Source organism: Caloenas nicobarica, chromosome 22 (genome assembly GCF_036013445.1).
Source record: "Caloenas nicobarica isolate bCalNic1 chromosome 22, bCalNic1.hap1, whole genome shotgun sequence".
NCBI classification, from domain to species: domain Eukaryota; kingdom Metazoa; phylum Chordata; class Aves; order Columbiformes; family Columbidae; genus Caloenas; species Caloenas nicobarica.
The window spans coordinates 7460250-7478059 of record NC_088266.1 but is presented as its reverse complement, the minus strand read 5'-3'; the positions used below and the strand labels follow the sequence as shown (position 1 = coordinate 7478059).

The 17810-nt window shown below is 62.9% G+C and overlaps 3 protein-coding genes across 5 annotated transcripts; 1 reads left to right on the top strand and 2 right to left on the bottom strand.

Moving 5' to 3' along the window:
- Positions 1 to 15: 15 nt before the first annotated feature.
- Positions 16 to 8349, top strand: KLHL21 (kelch like family member 21). 2 transcript variants are annotated; one of them, XM_065650154.1, is made up of 5 exons: positions 16 to 65; positions 881 to 1917; positions 3314 to 3719; positions 5382 to 5454; positions 5814 to 8349. In XM_065650154.1, the coding sequence occupies exons 2-5, from the start codon at positions 888 to 890 to the stop codon at positions 6105 to 6107; spliced, it is 1803 nt and encodes a 600-aa protein (XP_065506226.1). In that variant the 5' UTR covers positions 16 to 65; positions 881 to 887; the 3' UTR covers positions 6108 to 8349. The 2 variants fall into 2 exon arrangements, with proteins under 2 accessions (XP_065506226.1, XP_065506228.1); XM_065650156.1 differs by having other exon boundaries at positions 21 to 65; positions 844 to 1917.
- Positions 8350 to 8793: 444 nt separating this feature from the next.
- Positions 8794 to 13318, bottom strand: ZBTB48 (zinc finger and BTB domain containing 48). 2 transcript variants are annotated; one of them, XM_065650158.1, is made up of 11 exons: positions 12890 to 13318; positions 12596 to 12804; positions 11845 to 11956; positions 11381 to 11473; positions 11041 to 11127; positions 10769 to 10923; positions 10281 to 10417; positions 9723 to 9887; positions 9510 to 9598; positions 9302 to 9433; positions 9131 to 9204 (listed from the first exon to the last, which is right to left on the bottom strand). In XM_065650158.1, the coding sequence occupies exons 1-11, from the start codon at positions 13286 to 13288 to the stop codon at positions 9196 to 9198; spliced, it is 1587 nt and encodes a 528-aa protein (XP_065506230.1). In that variant the 5' UTR covers positions 13289 to 13318; the 3' UTR covers positions 9131 to 9195. The 2 variants fall into 2 exon arrangements, with proteins under 2 accessions (XP_065506229.1, XP_065506230.1); XM_065650157.1 differs by having other exon boundaries at positions 8794 to 9433.
- Positions 13319 to 13402: 84 nt separating this feature from the next.
- On the bottom strand, positions 13403 to 17716 carry TAS1R1 (taste 1 receptor member 1). The gene is made up of 6 exons (XM_065649820.1): positions 17580 to 17716; positions 17191 to 17497; positions 16137 to 16901; positions 15755 to 15967; positions 15264 to 15384; positions 13403 to 14328 (listed from the first exon to the last, which is right to left on the bottom strand). The coding sequence occupies exons 1-6, from the start codon at positions 17711 to 17713 to the stop codon at positions 13403 to 13405; spliced, it is 2466 nt and encodes an 821-aa protein (XP_065505892.1). The 5' UTR covers positions 17714 to 17716.
- Between the last annotated feature and the right edge of the window lie 94 nt (positions 17717 to 17810).

Below are 17810 nucleotides of genomic sequence, written 5' to 3'. Positions count from 1 at the left end.
GGCTGCCGGGAGCGGCGGCTGGTGCGGCCCGGGAGGGCGGGGCGCGCGCGGAGCGGAGCCGGGAGGTGAGCGGGGCGGCTCGGGGCGTCTGTACCGGGGCGCGGCTGGCGCAGAGTGCGGGCTCCGCCGCAGGGTCGCGACAGGTCCCGGTGGGAGGGGGGGCAGCCCTCGGTTTACCGCGGGGCAGGGCCCGCCGGTGACGCCCCGGGCCCGGAGGGACGCCGCCCTCCCGCCTCGCCCCGGCCCCGTCCGGGCCCTCCGCGCTCCCGGCGGCGCCCGCTGCTCGCGTCCTCGCCGGCCCGGACGGTCGCCGCGGCCCCCCCCCCGCTCCGCGCCCGTTTCTCCGCTCCCGCGGCGGCCCCGAGCGGCCCCGGCCCGGCCCCGAGAGCCCCGCGTGTGGGGACCTGCTCCCCGCGGCCCGGCCCGGGCTGGTTGTGCCGCTCCGGTGTTTATTTGACGGCAAGCCGCAGGCGGGCAGCAGCCGGGGCTCCCTGGATCTGCGCAGCCGAGCCGTGGGTTACCGGGAACAGCCCGCTGGGCTCCGGGCGGCGGGGGCGGCTCCCGAGGGGCACCGCTCGGGGCGGGGGGGCCCGCCGGGATTCCAGGCTCTGCCCGGCTCCCGGGAGCTGCCCTGATCCTGGAGAACTGCAGCTCGGGCTGCTTAAAAGTATCATTAGACCGAGCAGGGGAGGCTGCCAGCACGTTATGCAACTGCTGCTCCTCTGTGACGGAGGGAGGAGGATGTTTTCAAGGGCTGTTTAGTTTATCCCGCTTCCCAGCCACAGGACGTTTTTCCTTGTGCTATCCCACCTTTATTTTTTTTTCTCCCCTCTATCTTGCAAGCTGCTCTTTGGGCGACGCAGAGTGTGCTCTCCCGCAGGCGCAGCATGGCAGCGAGCACGGACAGCAGCGGCGGGACGGCGGCGGTGGCACCGGGGGAGCCGGCGCACGCGGTGTCCCTGCTGCGGGGGCTGAGCGCGCTGCGGGCGGAGCGGAGCCTGCTGGACGTGACGGTGGTGGCGGGCGGCTGTGAGTTTGGGGCGCACCGCGCCGTCTTGGCCGCTGCCTCCGGCTACTTCCGCGCCATGTTCGGCGGGGCGCTGCGGGAGGCGCGGGCCGAGCGCGTGCGGCTGCACGGCGTGGAGCCGGAGTGCCTGGCACGCCTCCTCGACTTCGCCTACACCGGCCGCGTGGGCGGGCTGGGCCCCGACATCGCCGAGCGCCTGCTGCGTGCCGCTGACCTGCTGCAGTTCCCCGCCGTCAAGGAGGCCTGCGGCGCCTGGCTGGCGCGGCAGCTGGAGCCCGCCAACGCGCTGGACATGCAGGACTTCGCGGAGGCCTTCGCCTGCCCGGCGCTGGCGGCCGCCGCACACCGGTTTGTCCTGCGGCACGTGGCCGAGCTGGGTGCCCAGCTGGAGCGGCTGCCGCTGCCGCGCCTGCTCTCCTACCTGCGGGACGACGGGCTCTGCGTCCCCAAGGAGGAGGCCGCCTTCCAGCTGGCGCTGCGCTGGGTGCGTGCCGACCCCGCCGCCCGCGCCCCGCTGCTGCCGCAGCTCCTGGCCCACGTACGCCTGCCCTTCGTGCGCCGCTTCTACCTGCTGGCCCATGTGGAGGGCGAGCCGCTGGTGGCCCGCTGCCCGCCCTGTCTGCGCCTCCTGCGCGAGGCCCGCGACTTCCAGGCCGCCCGCCTCGACCGCCACGACCGTGGCCCTTGCGCCCGCATGCGCCCCCGGCCCTCCACCGGCCTCGCCGAGATCCTCGTCCTCGTCGGCGGCTGTGACCGTGACTGCGATGAGCTCGTCACCGTCGACTGCTACAACCCGCGCACCGGGCACTGGCGCTACCTGGCTGAGTTCCCAGAGCACCTGGGCGGGGGCTACAGTGTGGCCGCGCTGGGCAACGATATCTACGTCACCGGTAAGGCACGGGGGCACCTGGGAGGGCGTTTCCAGGGTAAAAAGCACGAGGTGGGAAAACTTGCATGAAAGCACCAATGTAGAGATTTCAGTTGAAAACGTGGGTTCTGGCCACGAGACTTAGCTTTTCTTGGGGTAGCAGGGAGTCTGTGACGGCCTGGGCTCAGCACAGCTGCAGCCCGAGGACAGGCCCAGGGACTCCTGGAGTCGGTGCTGGATTTAGCAGCTGGTCTCAGTCCAGGAGGTATTTTGTCATGAGTAATGCTCCTGAGCACGTGGGCAGGAGTCACAGATCTTGCACTGGTGGAACTTTCTAACCGCTCACTGTGGGGGACAGGAGTGACTGGAGAGGGTTTTGAATTTCTGGCTGCGGAGAAGCCGTTTGGGTCCGGAGCCCCGTCAGTCACAAGCCAGCGCGTGCTTGAGGCGGGTTCCTCAGCCAGCCAGTGCCCGTGAGTCACGGTGCCTTCCCGGTGAGTCCTGCCTCCTCGCAGGCCACTGTGGCTATAATTACTTCTGTCAAGGTGACACAGAGGTGTAAATTTGGCTGTTAATCTGCATGTAGATGTCTCCTTTGAACATGTCCCTGTGGCGCAGCGGCCGCAAGGAGCCAAGGCCTGGGACAGCGGGCGCTGCCGAACAGCTGGCATTGGGCGTGCCGAGGTTTGAAGGGCAGGTCAAACGCAGGTGAACAGAAAGCTTCCTTTGCTCTAGTTAGGAGCAGAAAACGGGGCTCTGTTTTAAAGGCAGGGTTGTAAAAATGCCAGGCTACCACCCAGCTTGTTTGTAGGGGTGCACTCGCGTCCGTGGGAGCTTTCAGGAGCAACCCCAGGTGGGTCTGGGGCCGCCGATACCGCCGGGAGCCCCGTGCCCCGCGAGGCTGCTGCTGGCAGGATCTTGGGTGGTTCTGCTCGGTGTCAGCGCTGCGGCGCGGGCAGCAGGGCCGCCGCAGGTTCCCGTGCCCCCATGGTGACGCTGCCGTGGCAGCCGGGCGCTGCTGAGCATTGGTCTGTGCTGCATCACAGCAGCTTCTGGATAGCAAAGGAGCGGGGGCTGCCAAATGGGAGAGAAAATAGTTGTTTGGAAGGATGGAGGTAGGCAAACGTGAGTTGTGGCTGAGCGCAGACTAGGAACAACGTGGGAGGAATCTTTCCTAGCTTGCTGGAAAAGAACCAGTGCAAAACTGCCCATAAATCCCTGCACTGCACGCCACAGCAGTCCTCCAGTACCAAATGTTCTCATAATGTACGGCCCTGGGAAGCAGAAAAGTGTGCATGGGTATTGAGAAGGTGTAGCTGGAAGACGTAACAAAGATCCCGGTGCCGAGCCCTCTCCTCCGTCGCCCTGCGGTGCTTCCCTTTGCAAACCAGCCTGTGACACGTGGTGTGTGTCTGCAGGGGGGTCGGACGGGTCCCGGCTGTACGACTGCGTCTGGAGGTACAACTCCAGCGTGAACGAGTGGACGGAGGTGTCTCCCATGCTGAAAGCCAGGGAGTACCACAGCTCCACGGTCCTGGACGGGCTGCTCTACGTGATCGCCTCGGACAGCACGGAGCGCTACGACCACGCGCTGGACAGCTGGGAGGCCCTGCAGCCCATGCTGTACCCCATGGACAACTGCTCCACCACCTCCTGCCGTGGCAAGCTCTTCGCCATCGGCTCCCTGGCCGGCAAAGAGTCCATGGTGATGCAGTGCTACGACCCTGACTGTGACCTCTGGTCCCTCGTCAACTGTGGCCACCTGCCTCCCTGGTCCTTCGCCCCAAAGACCGTCACGCTCAACGGCCTCATGTACTTTGTACGGTGAGTGGTGGGGCCGCCGCATCCCCTGCCAGGGCAGGAGTGTCTGGGGCAGGGATGGCTGTGGTGGGTGGCAGTGGGGAGCGCGGTGCTGCTGGTGCGGGGGGTCTGTGAACCCCTATACCGCTCCTTCACTATGGGGGCAGTGGGGCTCCAGAGAACTGCACTTAAAATTGTGTGAAAATGTCTCGATCTCACCCCACGGGCTGGGGCACAGCGAGGTGTAAATCTGGCTGGAGTCAGCAGCACTGCTTGGAAAAAGACTTCTCAGTTTTCTTGGCTTCTGGTTCAACCCCCCCTTGTTGCTATAAATAAGTGAGTAAGCTCCAAGAAAACGTTAAACTGCAGTGCAGGAGAGGACATCCTCCGTCTCAGCAGAGATAAGGGGACTGAAGATGAAGTGATTGGTCACTATTTTTAAGCACCTTTCCAAATTGGGATTTAATTACCCATCTGAAGCTGTCCTGGTGGTGCAAATACTTCAGTTATCCACTTAATTAAAAATAAACGGAAAGGCATGCTAGGGCTGAAGCATTGCAAACTGTTGTGTTGACTCTGAGCAAACATCAACTCCTGTGATGTCCTCCAGGCACTTTTCTGGTTTTAATCTCCTCTTGGCTTTGCATAAAGCAGCGACTTCTACCCAGGACCTTTTATTTGATGGATTCGAGTTCAGCCGAGTGTCTCCGTTCCTGGCAGCTGTCTGCAGGTCACAATTTGAGTCACCTGCTTTTCAGTAAACACTGGCAGGGGTGATCGAGCTGTTCGGCTGCTTGTCACAAGCCAATTCTATAGGTTTTCCTTTTTCTCGTCTACTTTAAAATACTGGTGATTGACACCTCAGGTTTTCTGATCACATGTGTCTGCAGGAGTTAATGGGGAGATTATCGGGGTCAGGTTTTTCTCCCCTCTTTCCGTGTGCTGCACAGGGACTGCTGCTCTATATAAAGCTGTAAGATAATCTTGGGAGGACAGAGGAGTAGGTTACAAATAAAAGTCACAACCTCATTTTTTGGTTATTTTTAAATAGCTCAGCCTAAAGCTTCTGACTGTTGATCCCCTCCAGTGGGTCTGGTTTGCTAACTGTAAATGCGGCGCAGCAGCGCTGCTGGGTCTGCAGCTGCATCCTCAGAGCGAGCCTGGGGCTGTGAGCGGCTGCCCGGGGCCCGCGCGGAGCTCAGCGCACAGGGACGCACGGTGGCACGACAGACTCAGCCGCGGTCCAGTGCTCCTTGCAGCCTTTTGAGTCTGTCTGTAACTGGACTGTCTTGGAGTGACCGACAGCACTTCTCTGGCTGCCCCGACCTCGTCCTCTTTGCGTTCTTGTGTCAGCGGTTGCAAACGTCCCTCACCTGTCACTGTCACCCTCCCTCTTGTGAGGGGAGCGGGTGTGAGAGCCATGGGGCACGATGCTGCCCCGCCAGCTCTTCTCATGCTCCTCTGGCCCCTCTAAATTTGGTGTTGGTGAAAAGCCCGAGCAGTAGCGATGCCGTTACTTTGAAGGGCATGGAGGTTTAAGGCTTCATGCAGGAACCCTTTGGTGTCTGCTGTGTGTGGTGAGACTGGAGCAGAGTGCTCACTGCAGCATTTTGGGCTGAACTGGGGGCTTCACAAGGCGGGAGGTTCTTAGAATGCAGAAAAGTAATTTTGTGTTACCTCCCACAGAGATGACTCAGCTGAAGTGGATGTTTACAATCCAGTGAAGAATGAGTGGGATAAAATCCCCGCCATGCTTCAGGTAGGGCGCTTACCGACCTACTGGATGCCTTTCAGTGTTAAAAATTGGCTTAATTTACCTTTGGAAAACCCGGTGCTCTCTGGATTATAACCCCTCGCACACAGAGTGTACTGAAGTGTATCGCAGTCACCTGGAAGGAGAAATCCTGGGCTGTGGTTGCGCAGGCGGGTGCTCAGCCCAGCACACAGGAGCTGGGCAGAGCTGGGAAACCCCGTCCCAGGGTTGGGAGCCAGAGCGGCTGGCTGGTTGCGTTGAGCTCCGTGCACAGTCGCAGGACAGAACCCGACACTTTTATCAGCTGCGTAGTTGGGCAAAACCCTCCTTGCTAATCGTTGTGTACATTTATTGTTAAATGGTAGGTTCATGTTGGGGGGAGTGTGGCCGTGCTCGGCGGGAAGCTCTATGTCTCTGGCGGCTACGATAACACGTTTGAGCTCTCGGACGTCCTGGAAGCCTACGACCCCGAGACGCGCACGTGGAGCGTGGTGGGACGGCTCCCCGAGCCCATCTTCTGGCACGGCAGCGTCAGCATATTCCGGCAGTTCATGCCCGAAACCACACAGGAGGAGGACGGCATCACGCTGGACAACAGCATCAACTTGAACAGGCAGCACCAAAACCTTCACAACCAGAACCTTAACGAGCTTCGTTAGCAGGGGAGGGCGCTCTCCCCCTGGCCTGGCACGAGTTCGTTATCCAGAACCAGTGTTGCTTTGAGAGAAGGCAGATGCAAACTGGTGCTTGGAAGCAAAACGTACTGATCACAGAGGGGTGAAAACTACGCATTGGATGTGCTGTTGCAGAACGGCAGCTGGCGAGGCCTCCGCCGCGGCTCCCTGGGCCCTTCCCGGGGCGGGAGGGGGCTCCACACGGCCGCGGAGATGCACGGGGTGAGCTCCGAGGAAGCCGTCACCTCGAACGTCACTGCAGCATTGACCGCAGCTCATGGCTTGCGGTCAGACGCCTTTCACCGAGCTCCTTCACCCCCAACGCTGCGTTTGCCACCAAACTCCTTTCTTCAGGTTCTTTTCTGTAAGGGCTCTGGCTGGTGGGACGGTGCTCTGGGCCCCCAGCCCTGCTCTGTGTCTCGGAGGACACGGCCCCTGCGTGTGCTTCCCGCGGGAGCTGGGGGTGCGGCAGGGCTGAGGGGCTGAGACCAGAATGCGGCCTCTCCTGCCCTCACTGTGCCCGCGGCTCCGTTCCTGCTGTCCTGGGCGGGGACCTCGCCGAGCTGGGCTGGGAAGCTTCAGCTTTCCCGTCTGAACTTCCGTGCTTCCTGTATTTTGGTGGGTTTTTTAAGTTGCAACAACATTTAAACTTTTGCAGGTATTGGTTTCCCTAGAAAAGCGGTTTTTCCTTCTAAGAACAAACGCCTTTATTTATGTTTTTATTGCATTCTCACAGCTAGATTGTTTTCATTTCTGATTGCCCCAGCTGCGCCCTCCTTCATGGGGAAGGAGGAGGAGAAGCGAGTGACCCCCGGGCGGTGGCTGCTGTCCCCTCACGCTGCAGCATGGTGCGGGGACACGGGCTGAGCGGGGCAGGGACAGCGGCTGCGTGTGCCATCGCGGTGGCTCCGCTGGGCAGACAGGCCCTGTGCAGCCAGGGCCAGGTTTTATTTCTTCACCGTTTTAAAGGAGCCAAGTTGACATTGTACTATTTTAGAAAACCCAAAAACATAGCAGGAAAGGGGAGCGCAGCTTCCCCGGGAGCCTAGCCGCCAGTTGCAGGATCGCTGGCGGGGTTGGACACCCCGACACAAAATCTCTTTCGGATGCATCGCCTGGGGCGGGGGAATCCCCGGAGCTCCAGAGGGGCGTCCTGCCCGTTGCGCCTCCCGTTGGCAGGAGCTCTCGGGACTTGGGCTGTTGGAAAATGCTGCTGACGTGTTTTGTTGAAGCTGTAGGAGTTAGCCAGAGTGTTGCGGCTTGAAAAGTAGTTATTTTAGGTTTTGGTTTCTTCTTTTTCTTTTTTGTTTGGGGTTTGCTGGGGTTTTTTGGCCTGCGTAAGGTTTGCCTTTCTACTCGCCCAAGTGACCTCACGAGCTTGGGCTGTGTTTCCTCTCCCTGGACCGAGGAGCAACCCCTGCAGTTTGCTTGGGGAATGTTTCCTGAGCAAGCAAACAGCTGCAGCCGCCTGAAAGGAGCGTCACACCTTCGGGAAACCTGTGAAGTGTGATGACAGCTGAAGTGCTGACTGGATGCATTCGCTTTTCCATCTTTTGTTTTTAACCAATTGGAAAAAAAAATTGAATTTAAACTTAATTCAGAGATGGAAAGCCGGTACACTTGATTGCCCTTGGACTGAGCAGCATCCAAGCCCCATCTCCGCAACGTCAGCATCTTCACAGCTTTACAAAAAATCTGGTTTGCCTTGGCAGCTGTTCAGTGCCGCGTTCCTTGGCGGTGGGACCGGGGAAGCGGCTCAGGAGATCTGGGCTGTTCTCCAAGTCTGAAACTTTGACAGTGCCTTGAAGGCGCCGCCGGCGGGGGCCGTGCCGGCCTGCGGCTGCTGGGCTGCAAACCGCCCGGCGCTGCGGGGAACCCTGCGCGGGGGGACCCTGGGGCGGGGGCCGGAGCAGCCGGTCCCCCCAGGACAGCGTGTGCTGCGCAGCTGAGCTCGCGCTGCAGAGCCGAGTGTTTCAGCTGAACTATAAATAGGACGCACACCCCGTCTCGCACCGTGGCACTCGCTGCTGGACCTGCCACCCCCGAATTCCCCAGCCGCCTGAACTGTATTTATTTTTTGTAAAATTCATTGTGTCTGAATCTTTGAGTCCAGTTTAAATACCATCCTTTGAAGCAAAGGCATTTTACATTCACAGATAATGTATTTTTATTCTCATAGTTTGTTTCCAAATTTACTTGCAGCAGTCAAGTTAAATAAAACATGTTTCATGAATATGTTGTCTTTGAGCAGATTACTGCAGTTAAGTTTTGAGTGCAATGTTCCTTATCCCAGGCCTGAGATACAGCTAAACTGGAGACTTTCTGCCTTCTCGGTGAGTAAAAGAGGGAGAGGGGAGAGAGCGCGGCTGTGATTTTGGGCACGCGGGTACACAGTGGGGGATCTTCCCCCACCCTGGGAACACTCAGGAAATGGTTGTCGGTGTCTCAGCAACCCTGACTCTGTAATTCCAGACAAGTGTAAGTCCCTACACCTAAAAATGGGAGCTGGGAGCATTTTCCAGCTCTCTGAAATAATGTGTTAAGTAACAGTTAAATTAGTTCACTGGTGAGCAGGTACCTTCAGTGTGGTAAAGAGATAGCAACTAGCAGAACCTTGACAAAAGAAAGTAGAATTAAGGCGCAAATTAACAGACAATGCTTTCAGCAACCATTGATGGGAAGGGGCAGAGCTTTAATGGGAGGGAAGAGAGCACCGGCCAGCCCTGCGCCGCAAACAGCTTGTTCAAAAGCCCTTCACAGGATCACACAGACTCTCAGTCACCTCCTGCCTCACACGGCATGTGGACATTTATTTAAGCAGCCATTCCGAGCAGCTTTGTGTTGTTTTCATTTGTGACCCGATGGTGACTTCATTCTCCCTCCGTTTCCCTGCCCGCCAGGGTGGGAGCATTGCAGGAGGGGATGGGGCGGACGCACCACGTGAACAGGCCGAGCACGGCAGAGCGGCTCCAGCCAGCGCTTTACTGTGTCCTGCAGGAAGGACGCGCGCAGGGGTCGCGCTACGTCTCACAGTCTTCAGGAATCGTTGTCGCTATAATGAGCGACTGCTCGATCACATCCGCTGTAGAGAAGTTCTCGTTTGAGCAGAGTCTCTGCATGGGGACGTCGGGCAGGGAGCCGCGGGACAGGGACGCCACGATCACCTCGGCCGAGCCCACCTCCAGCTCCGGGGGCTGCAGGGCCCCCACCACGGTCTTCTCGTCCTCGATGACCAGGTTCCGCAGCTTCCGCTGCCGCGGGTTGTAGTTCTCCACACGGTCGTGGATCTCCATGTGGCGCCTCAAGTGAGCCTGCAAGGGGGGGGACGGGCTGCTGAGGTGGCTCGGGCGCGGGTGCTCGTGGTCCCCGGGGCCGGGGGACGCTCACCTGCCGCGTGAACTTGTAGCCACACTCGGTGCACTCGAACTTCCTCACGCCCTTGTGCCGGCGGACGTGGACGCGCAGCTGCTCCACGGCTGGGGAGGGAAGGCAGAGCCCGTTGGGGGCAGCACCGCCGCGCTGGACACGCTCACAGTGCAAACCCGCAGGAAGGCAGGTGGGTTTCAGGAGCTGCGTGAGGGCCGGAGCCCTGGCCGGTACCTTTGAAGGTTTTCCCGCAGATCTGGCAGAAGTGGGGCCTCCCCTCCTGGTGCCGACTGGCGATGTGCCGCAGCAGGGGCCCCTTCTCCGTGAAGCGCTGGTCACAGAACTCGCAGCTGAAGGGGCGCTCGCCGGTGTGGGTGCGGTTGTGCTTATCCAGGCTCGCTGCCGGTCGCGGGGGAGAGCGGCCAGTCAGCGGCGCGGCGCGTGTCCCCCATCCCGTGCTTAGGGACACGCGTGCACGGTGCAGCTGGTCTGCGCTCTGCTGGGCAGGAGGGCTCAGGAGCAGCACAAGCAGCAGCCTCCTGGCCCAGGCTGACCCATACTGGGGAAAAGGCACCAAGTTCTTCCCCTTTTGTGCCGTGAGGGTAACAGAGATAACGGGAACGCACCTGCCTCAGGGTCAGCAGTGCTCGCAAGAGCCTGACTGTGCCCCCTGGGGAAGGTGGCACGAGAAGGGGGTTTCACAGTGCAGCTGCTTTCTGGGGATCCTGGCTGCGGAGCATGGTGCCCAGCGCTGCTCGCAGTGCCCGGCGCTCCCGGCCGCACCCCCAGTACCTTGTGTCCGGAAGGTCTTGCCGCAGAGGTGGCACTGGAAGGGCTTCTCGCCGGTGTGCGTGCGTAGGTGCATGTTGAGGTTGGCTTTCTGCGTGAAGGCGTGGTGGCAGAACTCACACACGTAGGGCCGCTCGTTCCTGGGGGCAGCGGGACATCACCTTCACCTGTGCTGGTCTCACCCCACGGGGCAGCTGTCACCGAGCACCCAGAGTTCTTGGCAGAATCCTACATCAACCCATCTCAAACTACAGTATTTTGGAGCTCTGAAGAGCTTTGGTTATCACCTGTGTTACCACAGTCACACACAGAGAAGTGCCAACAGTCCACATTCCCTTTGGCAGAGACAAACGTGGGTTGGCCCCTCAGCCGATTTCTGGCCAAAGTCTCAGCCCAGCGCCTCCGGGACAGGGGAGCTCACTGCCCCCAGCACCACGCGCAGCCAGGAGAGCCCGGGTGACGGCTGGGAGGACACGGGTCCCGTCTCATACCTGTGCTTGGCCTTGATGTGCATCTGCAGGCCGTTGCGGCTCGAGGCCCTGTGCCCGCACTCCTCGCAGACAAACAGCTTTTCCCCCCGGTGCTTGAAGGCCTCGTGCAGGCGCAGCTCCGTCCGGGACAGAAAGCACTTGGCGCAGGTCGAGCACTGCAAGGCCACAGAAGCGCAGGGTCAGGCGGCTTGTGCGTTCACTGATGGCGCACCCGCCACCTGACCTCCCCGCTGTCACTTTGGGGCCCTCCCTGCACGCGCCGGCCCCCTCACCGCGTGGGGCTTCGGCGCGCCGTGCAGCTTTATCATGTGGCTCTGCAGGTCCTTCTTCTGCATGAACTGCTGGGCGCAGGAGGAGCACTGGGAGACAGGAGAGGGGGTCAGGCTCCAGCCCCCACAAACAGCGATTTCGGGGTGAGGAGAGGAGCAGGTGCACGCCAGGCAGGGAGCACGAGTCCCTGGGGAGGCCGCAGCCAGCACCAGCTTTGGTGTCTCCCCAGAGCACATTCCAGCTCAGAGCTGGGGCATGATGCTCAGAGCAGGCGCTCGGCTCCCCTGAACAGAACCACTCGCCCCTCCGCTCTCATGCCAGCGTCCAGCAGGCGCTGCTGACCTTGTATGGCATCTCCCCCGTGTGCGACACCATGTGCAGCCGCAGCTCCATCCGCCTCTTGAATGCCTCCTGGCAGACGGAACACGTGAAAACCTGCAAGAGACGGGGAGACGTCGGCTGCTGCAGAGCCACGAGTCCTGCACGGACCCATGGCTCACGCCAGCGCTGGGACCTGCTTATGGCATTTAACCTGTGCCCGCAGCAACCGGGATCTTTTACTATACTAAGAGGATCCTCGTGTGCTTGAAAAGCGCAGACAAAAGGAGAGCTGTCTGGTAAATCAGACCAAAGCTGCTGCCACCCTCAGCAGCCCTGGGGATCCTGGCTGCAGGACACGCTGTGGGGACGAGAGGTTTGGTTCAGTAGCTGAGCGCAAGCGGACGATGGCTGGAAAAAGGCTCCAATTCTGCTCCTGTAAAACGGCACCCGCTCTCCAGCCCTGCAGCGGCAGCTTCCTGGCATACCTGCTCAGATCGGTTCATGCAATTTCTGGCTTCGTGTTCCAGGAGATTCTCTTTTCTAAAATAACATTTGCCACATTTGGAGCATTCAAACGGCTTCTCTCCAGTGTGCTTCCTAGGGAGAACGTGAACGGAGAGCACCCGTCACTGCCTGCATGGCAGCAGAGCCGCAGGGGCAGGTCAGGGGATAGGGAGGGCCCCAGCAGCTCTTACACCCCAGCACCAACATTCAGTTGCCCCAAAGCCTCCTTCCCTGCCAGCTCTGCCGATCCCACGGGAGCGCAGCCGAGCTGCCGGTGCCGCCGCGCTCCACGAAACCTCCTTCTCACAGGGTGAGGTTCGCACCTTGCAGACGAGCGACGCTGCAGCTCGTGCCCTACCTGCCCGCTGTGCTCTCGGTCACCGACCCCCAGGTTCCCCGCAGCCCTGGCCAAGCCCCTGCAGCCCGTGCTGACCCTGGGAGCCCCCGAGGACGATTCACTCTCATCCAGCTGCAGCCACACATCCCCGGACAGCCCCTGAGCGCCGCCTTTCCCAGCCCAGTGGCTCCGACCCCGCCAGCGGGAGCCCAGGTCAGCGGCTGCGGCTCCCGGATGCGGTTCAGGGGTGTGCAATCCCCCAGCTCAAACCAGCCCCGCCTGGGGCAGCGGGGACCCCTGTGCCGTCCCGGGGACACCGCGGTGGTGACCGGGCAGCTGCCGGTGGGGCCGCTCGGCCGCCCCCGCGCGAGGGAAGGAGCAGCCGGAGCCGTTACCTGTTGTGCACCTTCAGATAATATTTGCTGAGGAAGGTTTTGTGACACGTGGGGCACTCGACGGGCTCCACCGGCCCCCTCCTGCTCCCCGCGCTGCCGGCCGCCTTCCCGGGCCGGGGGCTGTTTTTGCTCCGCGGGGCCTTTTTCCCGGGCAGGGACTCGCCGCCGCCGTCCCCCCGCCCGCCGCCGCCCGCCGCCTCCTCCGGGGCCTGCAGGGGAACGGGCGGGTCACGGCGCCGCCCCCGCCGGGCCGGCGGCGCCTTCCCCCCGTCCGCTGCCGCCCCCCTCACGCACCGCGGGGCCGCGGGGCTGTCCCGGGGGGCTGGCGGCGCGGCGGGGCCGCGGGCGGGGCGCGGCGGGGCGGAAGGCCCGGCACAGCGCCACGGCGTCGGGCACGCCCAGCTGCTCGGCGGCGGCCAGGAGGCGGGCGCGGTTGTGCGCGGTGAGCGCCAGGCGGCCGGTGTAGAAGAAGTCGAGCAGCAGCTGGAAGGTGTCCGCGAGGCCGTCGGGCAGCGACACGGGCCCGCCGGGGCCGCGCGCGCGGAAGAAGCGGGAGCAGCTGGCGAGCACCGGCCAGTGCGCGCGGAACTCGCGCCCGCCCACGCCCAGCGTGGCGTCGCAGAACTGCCCGGCCGCGCGCTGCCGGTTCAGCTCGCGCAGCACGCGCACGCTGTGCGCCGCCGCCGCCGCCATGGCCGCGCCGCTACCGGGCCCCGCGCGCCGCCGCCATCTTGGCAGCGCGCCGGATGTGGCGCCGGGGCGGCCGGCGCGCCGGATGTGACGCGCGGCAGGAGGCGGTGGCCGGTCTCAGGCGTCCGCCCGGCGCCGCGCGTAGCCCTGGATCGCCGTCTGGAAGTGCCCGGGCGTGTTGCGGCGCGGCCGCAGCACGATGACGAAGGCCTTCGGAAGGAAGTAGCCGCCCAGCGCGGCGCCGAGCACGCAGAGGCCGCCGAGCACCCGTGCGGCCGCCTCGGCCCGGCCGCGGAACGCGCCCCGCGTGCAGAGCGCGGCGGCGGAGCCGGCCAGGTGCAGCAGCAGGCTGCACGTCAGGCACTTGGCCTCGTTGTAGCCGGCGGGCAGGCCCTTGCCCGCGTAGCTGAGGGCGAAGCAGCCGGCGCTGAGCAGCACGGGGAAGGCGGCGGCCGCGCTGGCCGCGGCGCTCGGGCTGCACTCCAGCACCACCCGCTCGGCCCACACGCCGTAGTCCCGGTGCGGCGCCGAGGGGCTGGCGGCCTCCGCGGCCAGGCACAGCGCGGCCTGCGCCGCCGTGCTGGCGGCGATGAAGAGCGGCGGCCCCCGGCGCCGCTGCCAGCCCGCGTAGAGCGCCGGCCAGCGCGCGTTCAGCTTGAAGATGCAGAGGATCTGGAAGGAGCGGGTTGCCACGCACGAGAGGAACACGGTGAAGCCGAGCGCAGAGAGGGGCACCCGCAGCAGGCACGTGTGCCGGGTGGGCTCCCCGAAGTAGCAGAAGAGGCTGCTGCAGGCGCAGGCCAGAGAGCCCAGCATGAGGAAGCACATCTTCCCGCCCGCAGACTTCACCACCGGCGTGGAGGCGTTGAGGGCAAACAGGACGGCCAGTGCTGCCATGAGCAGCAGGAGGAGGACAGTGAGGGTCAGCAGTGCCCAGGAGAGGGGCTCGGACCAGGACAGAAATTCCACAGTCCGCTCGAAGCAAGCTTCGCTCCTCCCTGGAGCCCACTCGTCTGCCCCGCAGGACTGGCAGCTGTAGAGATCTGCAGGGGACACAAGCCCGGGTGGTGACAGAGGCACCTCGCACACCACAGACCCCGGTAAGAGATCTGGCGCAGCGGAGCACCCTGCCATGGCAGCCCCTGAGCTCTGTGAGAGCCGCCAGCACCTCCTGCCCTGCACTTTTCCCTTGGGCGCCCCAAGCCTTGGGGAGCAGAGGGAGCTCTTTCCCCAAGCCCCCCATGCACTTCCCCAAAGTCCATTGCTCGGGTCGAGAAGTGCAAGGCCCACAGGAGCGTGGTTAGGGGAGCTAAGGCTCAGGGGCGCGCAGGCTGTGGGTTGGAGGGGTCTTATGTGTCCAGCAGGAACCTGCAAAGGCTGGGAAGGGTCTGCAACAGCCCCCCTGCCACAGGCTTGGCATGGGACAGTCACATTTGGGGGCTTCCCACTCCCACTGCCACCAGAACTGCCCCCTTCCGCCCTCTCAGCCCACGTGCTGCCAGCAAGGGGTTTGTTTTTGTGGCCGGTGACTCTGAGACAGGAGATTTCCTGCCATCTGTCCCAGGCAGGGGACATTTCCATGCACCAGCTGCTGGTGACTGCGTGGTGCAGAAGCCCCGAGTGCCACCTGGGCACAAAGGCAACCACTGGGTCAAAATTTGCCTCTTGGAGGATGTGGTGCGGGAAACGTCCCTTGTCCCCCGGCAGTGGGAGAAGGGGCTCTGCGGGCAGCGCTCTCCGGAAAGCACAGCATGTGCGTGGGCTTTGCATACCCACGGGTGAGCAAACGGGAGCTGGACCGACTGTGTTCAGGTCAGCTCGGAGGTTTTACTGACCACAGGGAGGAAGAGAGAGCAGGAGGGAGGCGGCTGGGGGAACAGCTGGATGGCAGCAAGGGGCTGAGAGGAGGAGGAGGCAGGGCACGGGCAGAGGAGCCAAGCAGGAGGACAGGAGGGGGCAGCGCCCCGGGTGTACTGACCCGATCTGTTCAGGAAGGTTCCTGCTGGACAGGCCACGCAGCTGAAGCAGCACTGATGGCGGCTCTGCCGCAGCCGCCGCTCCCCAGGCTGGCAGGGCGCGGAGCAGAGCGAGGGGGGAGCCTGTGGAGCATGGCCAGGGTCAGGCGGGCAGCAGGACATGTGCTGAGCGCCTGGCCGTGGTCAGAAAGTTTGCTGCCAGCGTTCAGGACAGACAGGGCAGGAGCTGAGAGCTCTCGAGGGCTGTGGTTCTTACGGAGAGGTGGGAAAATGAGACCGCTTGAAGGTAAAAATAGGAGCCTTTTCGGTTCATGTGCCCTGCTTGGTTTTTGGAAGGATGAAAGCTGATACTCAGAACACAGGTCACCCCCCCACACCACCACCACCTGCCCTCGTTCTTGTCCTGCCACAGGTAAACACCCCAGAGCTGACGGTGCTGGGGTGGAGCTGGCTCGGCAGTCAGCAACACGTAAGGTCTGGTGCAGGACGGTACCTGGCGATTGCTGGTGTGCCACAGGATTTTGCCCTGGTCAATGCTCAGCCTGTCGGGGTTCACGCTGAAAGTTCCTATCACATCGAAAGCCCAGCTCGGGCCACTCCAGTTCCACATGACGATGTCATAGCCCTTATGAATGTCCCCGTTGGCATCAAAAGAGATGTGGCTCTTGTACAGGGTGAAGTTTACTTGCTTAATTTTTTGCAGGAGCTGTAAAACAGAGAGTAAGAGGAGAGCCCATCCCAATGAGGATGGCCAGCTGAAGCCCATAAGGCTTTCAGATGGACAGAAAACCTTGGGTGCAAGGGGAAGATCCTTCCCTGTAAGGAAGGATCCTCAGGGATCCTCCTCACGAGGAAGATCCTCGTGTTGCTCTCACCTGCCAGGGATAGACGGTGCCTTTGCTGCAGGCCCCCGAGGCGCAGCCCAGCAGGTCATGGAGGCCGTGGGCCACAGCGTATACGGCTGAGTACACGTTGAAGACGGCCTGGGCGTCGTACACGTCGGGGGCACGGGCAAGTGAGCGGCAGCGGGTGCAGCACTGGGTGCAGCCCAGCTGGGCGCTCCCCCCGCCCACTCCCGCGCTGCCTGCGCATTCAGCCACGCTTTCCTTTGCCGCCTTCCAAGCCTCAAAGTGCTCCAGCATTGTGGGCTCTGTCTTCTCGACCAACATCCCGATCACCGGGCCGATGCTCTGGATGCCAGGCACCTGCCAGATGGTTTGGGCTACCGACCAGTCTTCGGAGCCCACCCACACCATGCCCGTGACGTTCCTCTGCACCGCCACCTCAAAGAACGGGTGCGCGCTTTTTCTGTTGGAGAAGATGACAGTGACGTTGACCCTCACGTCCACAAGGATTCTGACCAGGTTGTGGAGCTCCGGGCTGCTGGCATCTTTGTTGGTGGGGATGATGCCTCGGTAGGCGACACACACGTCGCTCGCCCTCAGCAGCTCGTAGAGGGCGTCCAGGCCGTCCCTGCCGTAGGCATTGTCACTGCCCAGCAGCGCGACCCACGTCCAGCCGAACCGCTGCAGCAGCAGGAAGATGGCCTTTACCTGCTGCCTGTCGCTGGGAATGGTGCGCAGGAACGCAGGGTACAGCCGCTTCAGGCTCAGCGTCTCCAGGGACGCTTCGTAGCTGATCTGCAAAGGGAGCCAGAGAAAGGGGGTTGTGCTCCCTAAGAGCGGACAGCACGAGCAGTGCTGGGGCTGGGCAGGAGCGGACCCAGCGCTGAACGTGCTGCCACGAGAGAAGCCTTTGCAGGACGCTGAGCCAGCTGCGGCCCCCGCCTGCTGGCTGACAGTGCCCAGGAGGAGCCGCGGCCAGCACCAGCACAGAGGGGCTGCATTTGCTGCCCAGCCTGGCTGCTCGGCTCCCAGTCCGTCCTCCCTGCAGCCATCGCTCCTCGCCTGCCAGGGCAGTGGTGCTTACCTGTGGGACAAGGAAGACGCCGAGGATGGCCGCGGTGGTGAGGGCCAGCTGCGTGCTGTCCGGCCCGATGACGGCCACCGCCTCGGGCTCGTAGCGTTGCAAGGGGGGCAGCACCTGGACCTGCCGCCCGTTGCCGTGGGCGAGGGCGCGCAGCGTGGCGTGCAGGTTGGCGGGCTCCGAGCAGGTGTCGTGGATGTCGCAGCCCAGGGTGACGTTGGGGAGCAGGGCGCTGGAGTTGTTGATCTCCTCCACCGTGAAGCGCATGGCCTGGGACAGGTAGTAGCCGTGGCTCTTGAAGGTGGAGGCGCTGCGCAAAGGCAAAAGCGGTTTTCAGGGAGGAGAAGGCGCATTTGCTGCTGGGGCAGCCGGGCAGTGCGGCCGGGACTCACGGGTCGCAGCCGCGCAGCAGCGGGCGGGCGGCGCCCCGCGGCGCGACGCGCACCGGGAACAGCCCGGCCAGGCGGTAGCGGCCGGGGCAGCCGGCGGCGGCGGCCGCGCAGAGGCAGAGCAGCGCGGGCAGCATGGCGGGCGGGCAGCGGGGCGGCGCCTCTTGACGGGGCGGGCGGCGCCTCTTGACGGGGCGGGCGGGCAGCGGGGCGGCGCCTCTTGACGGGGCGGGC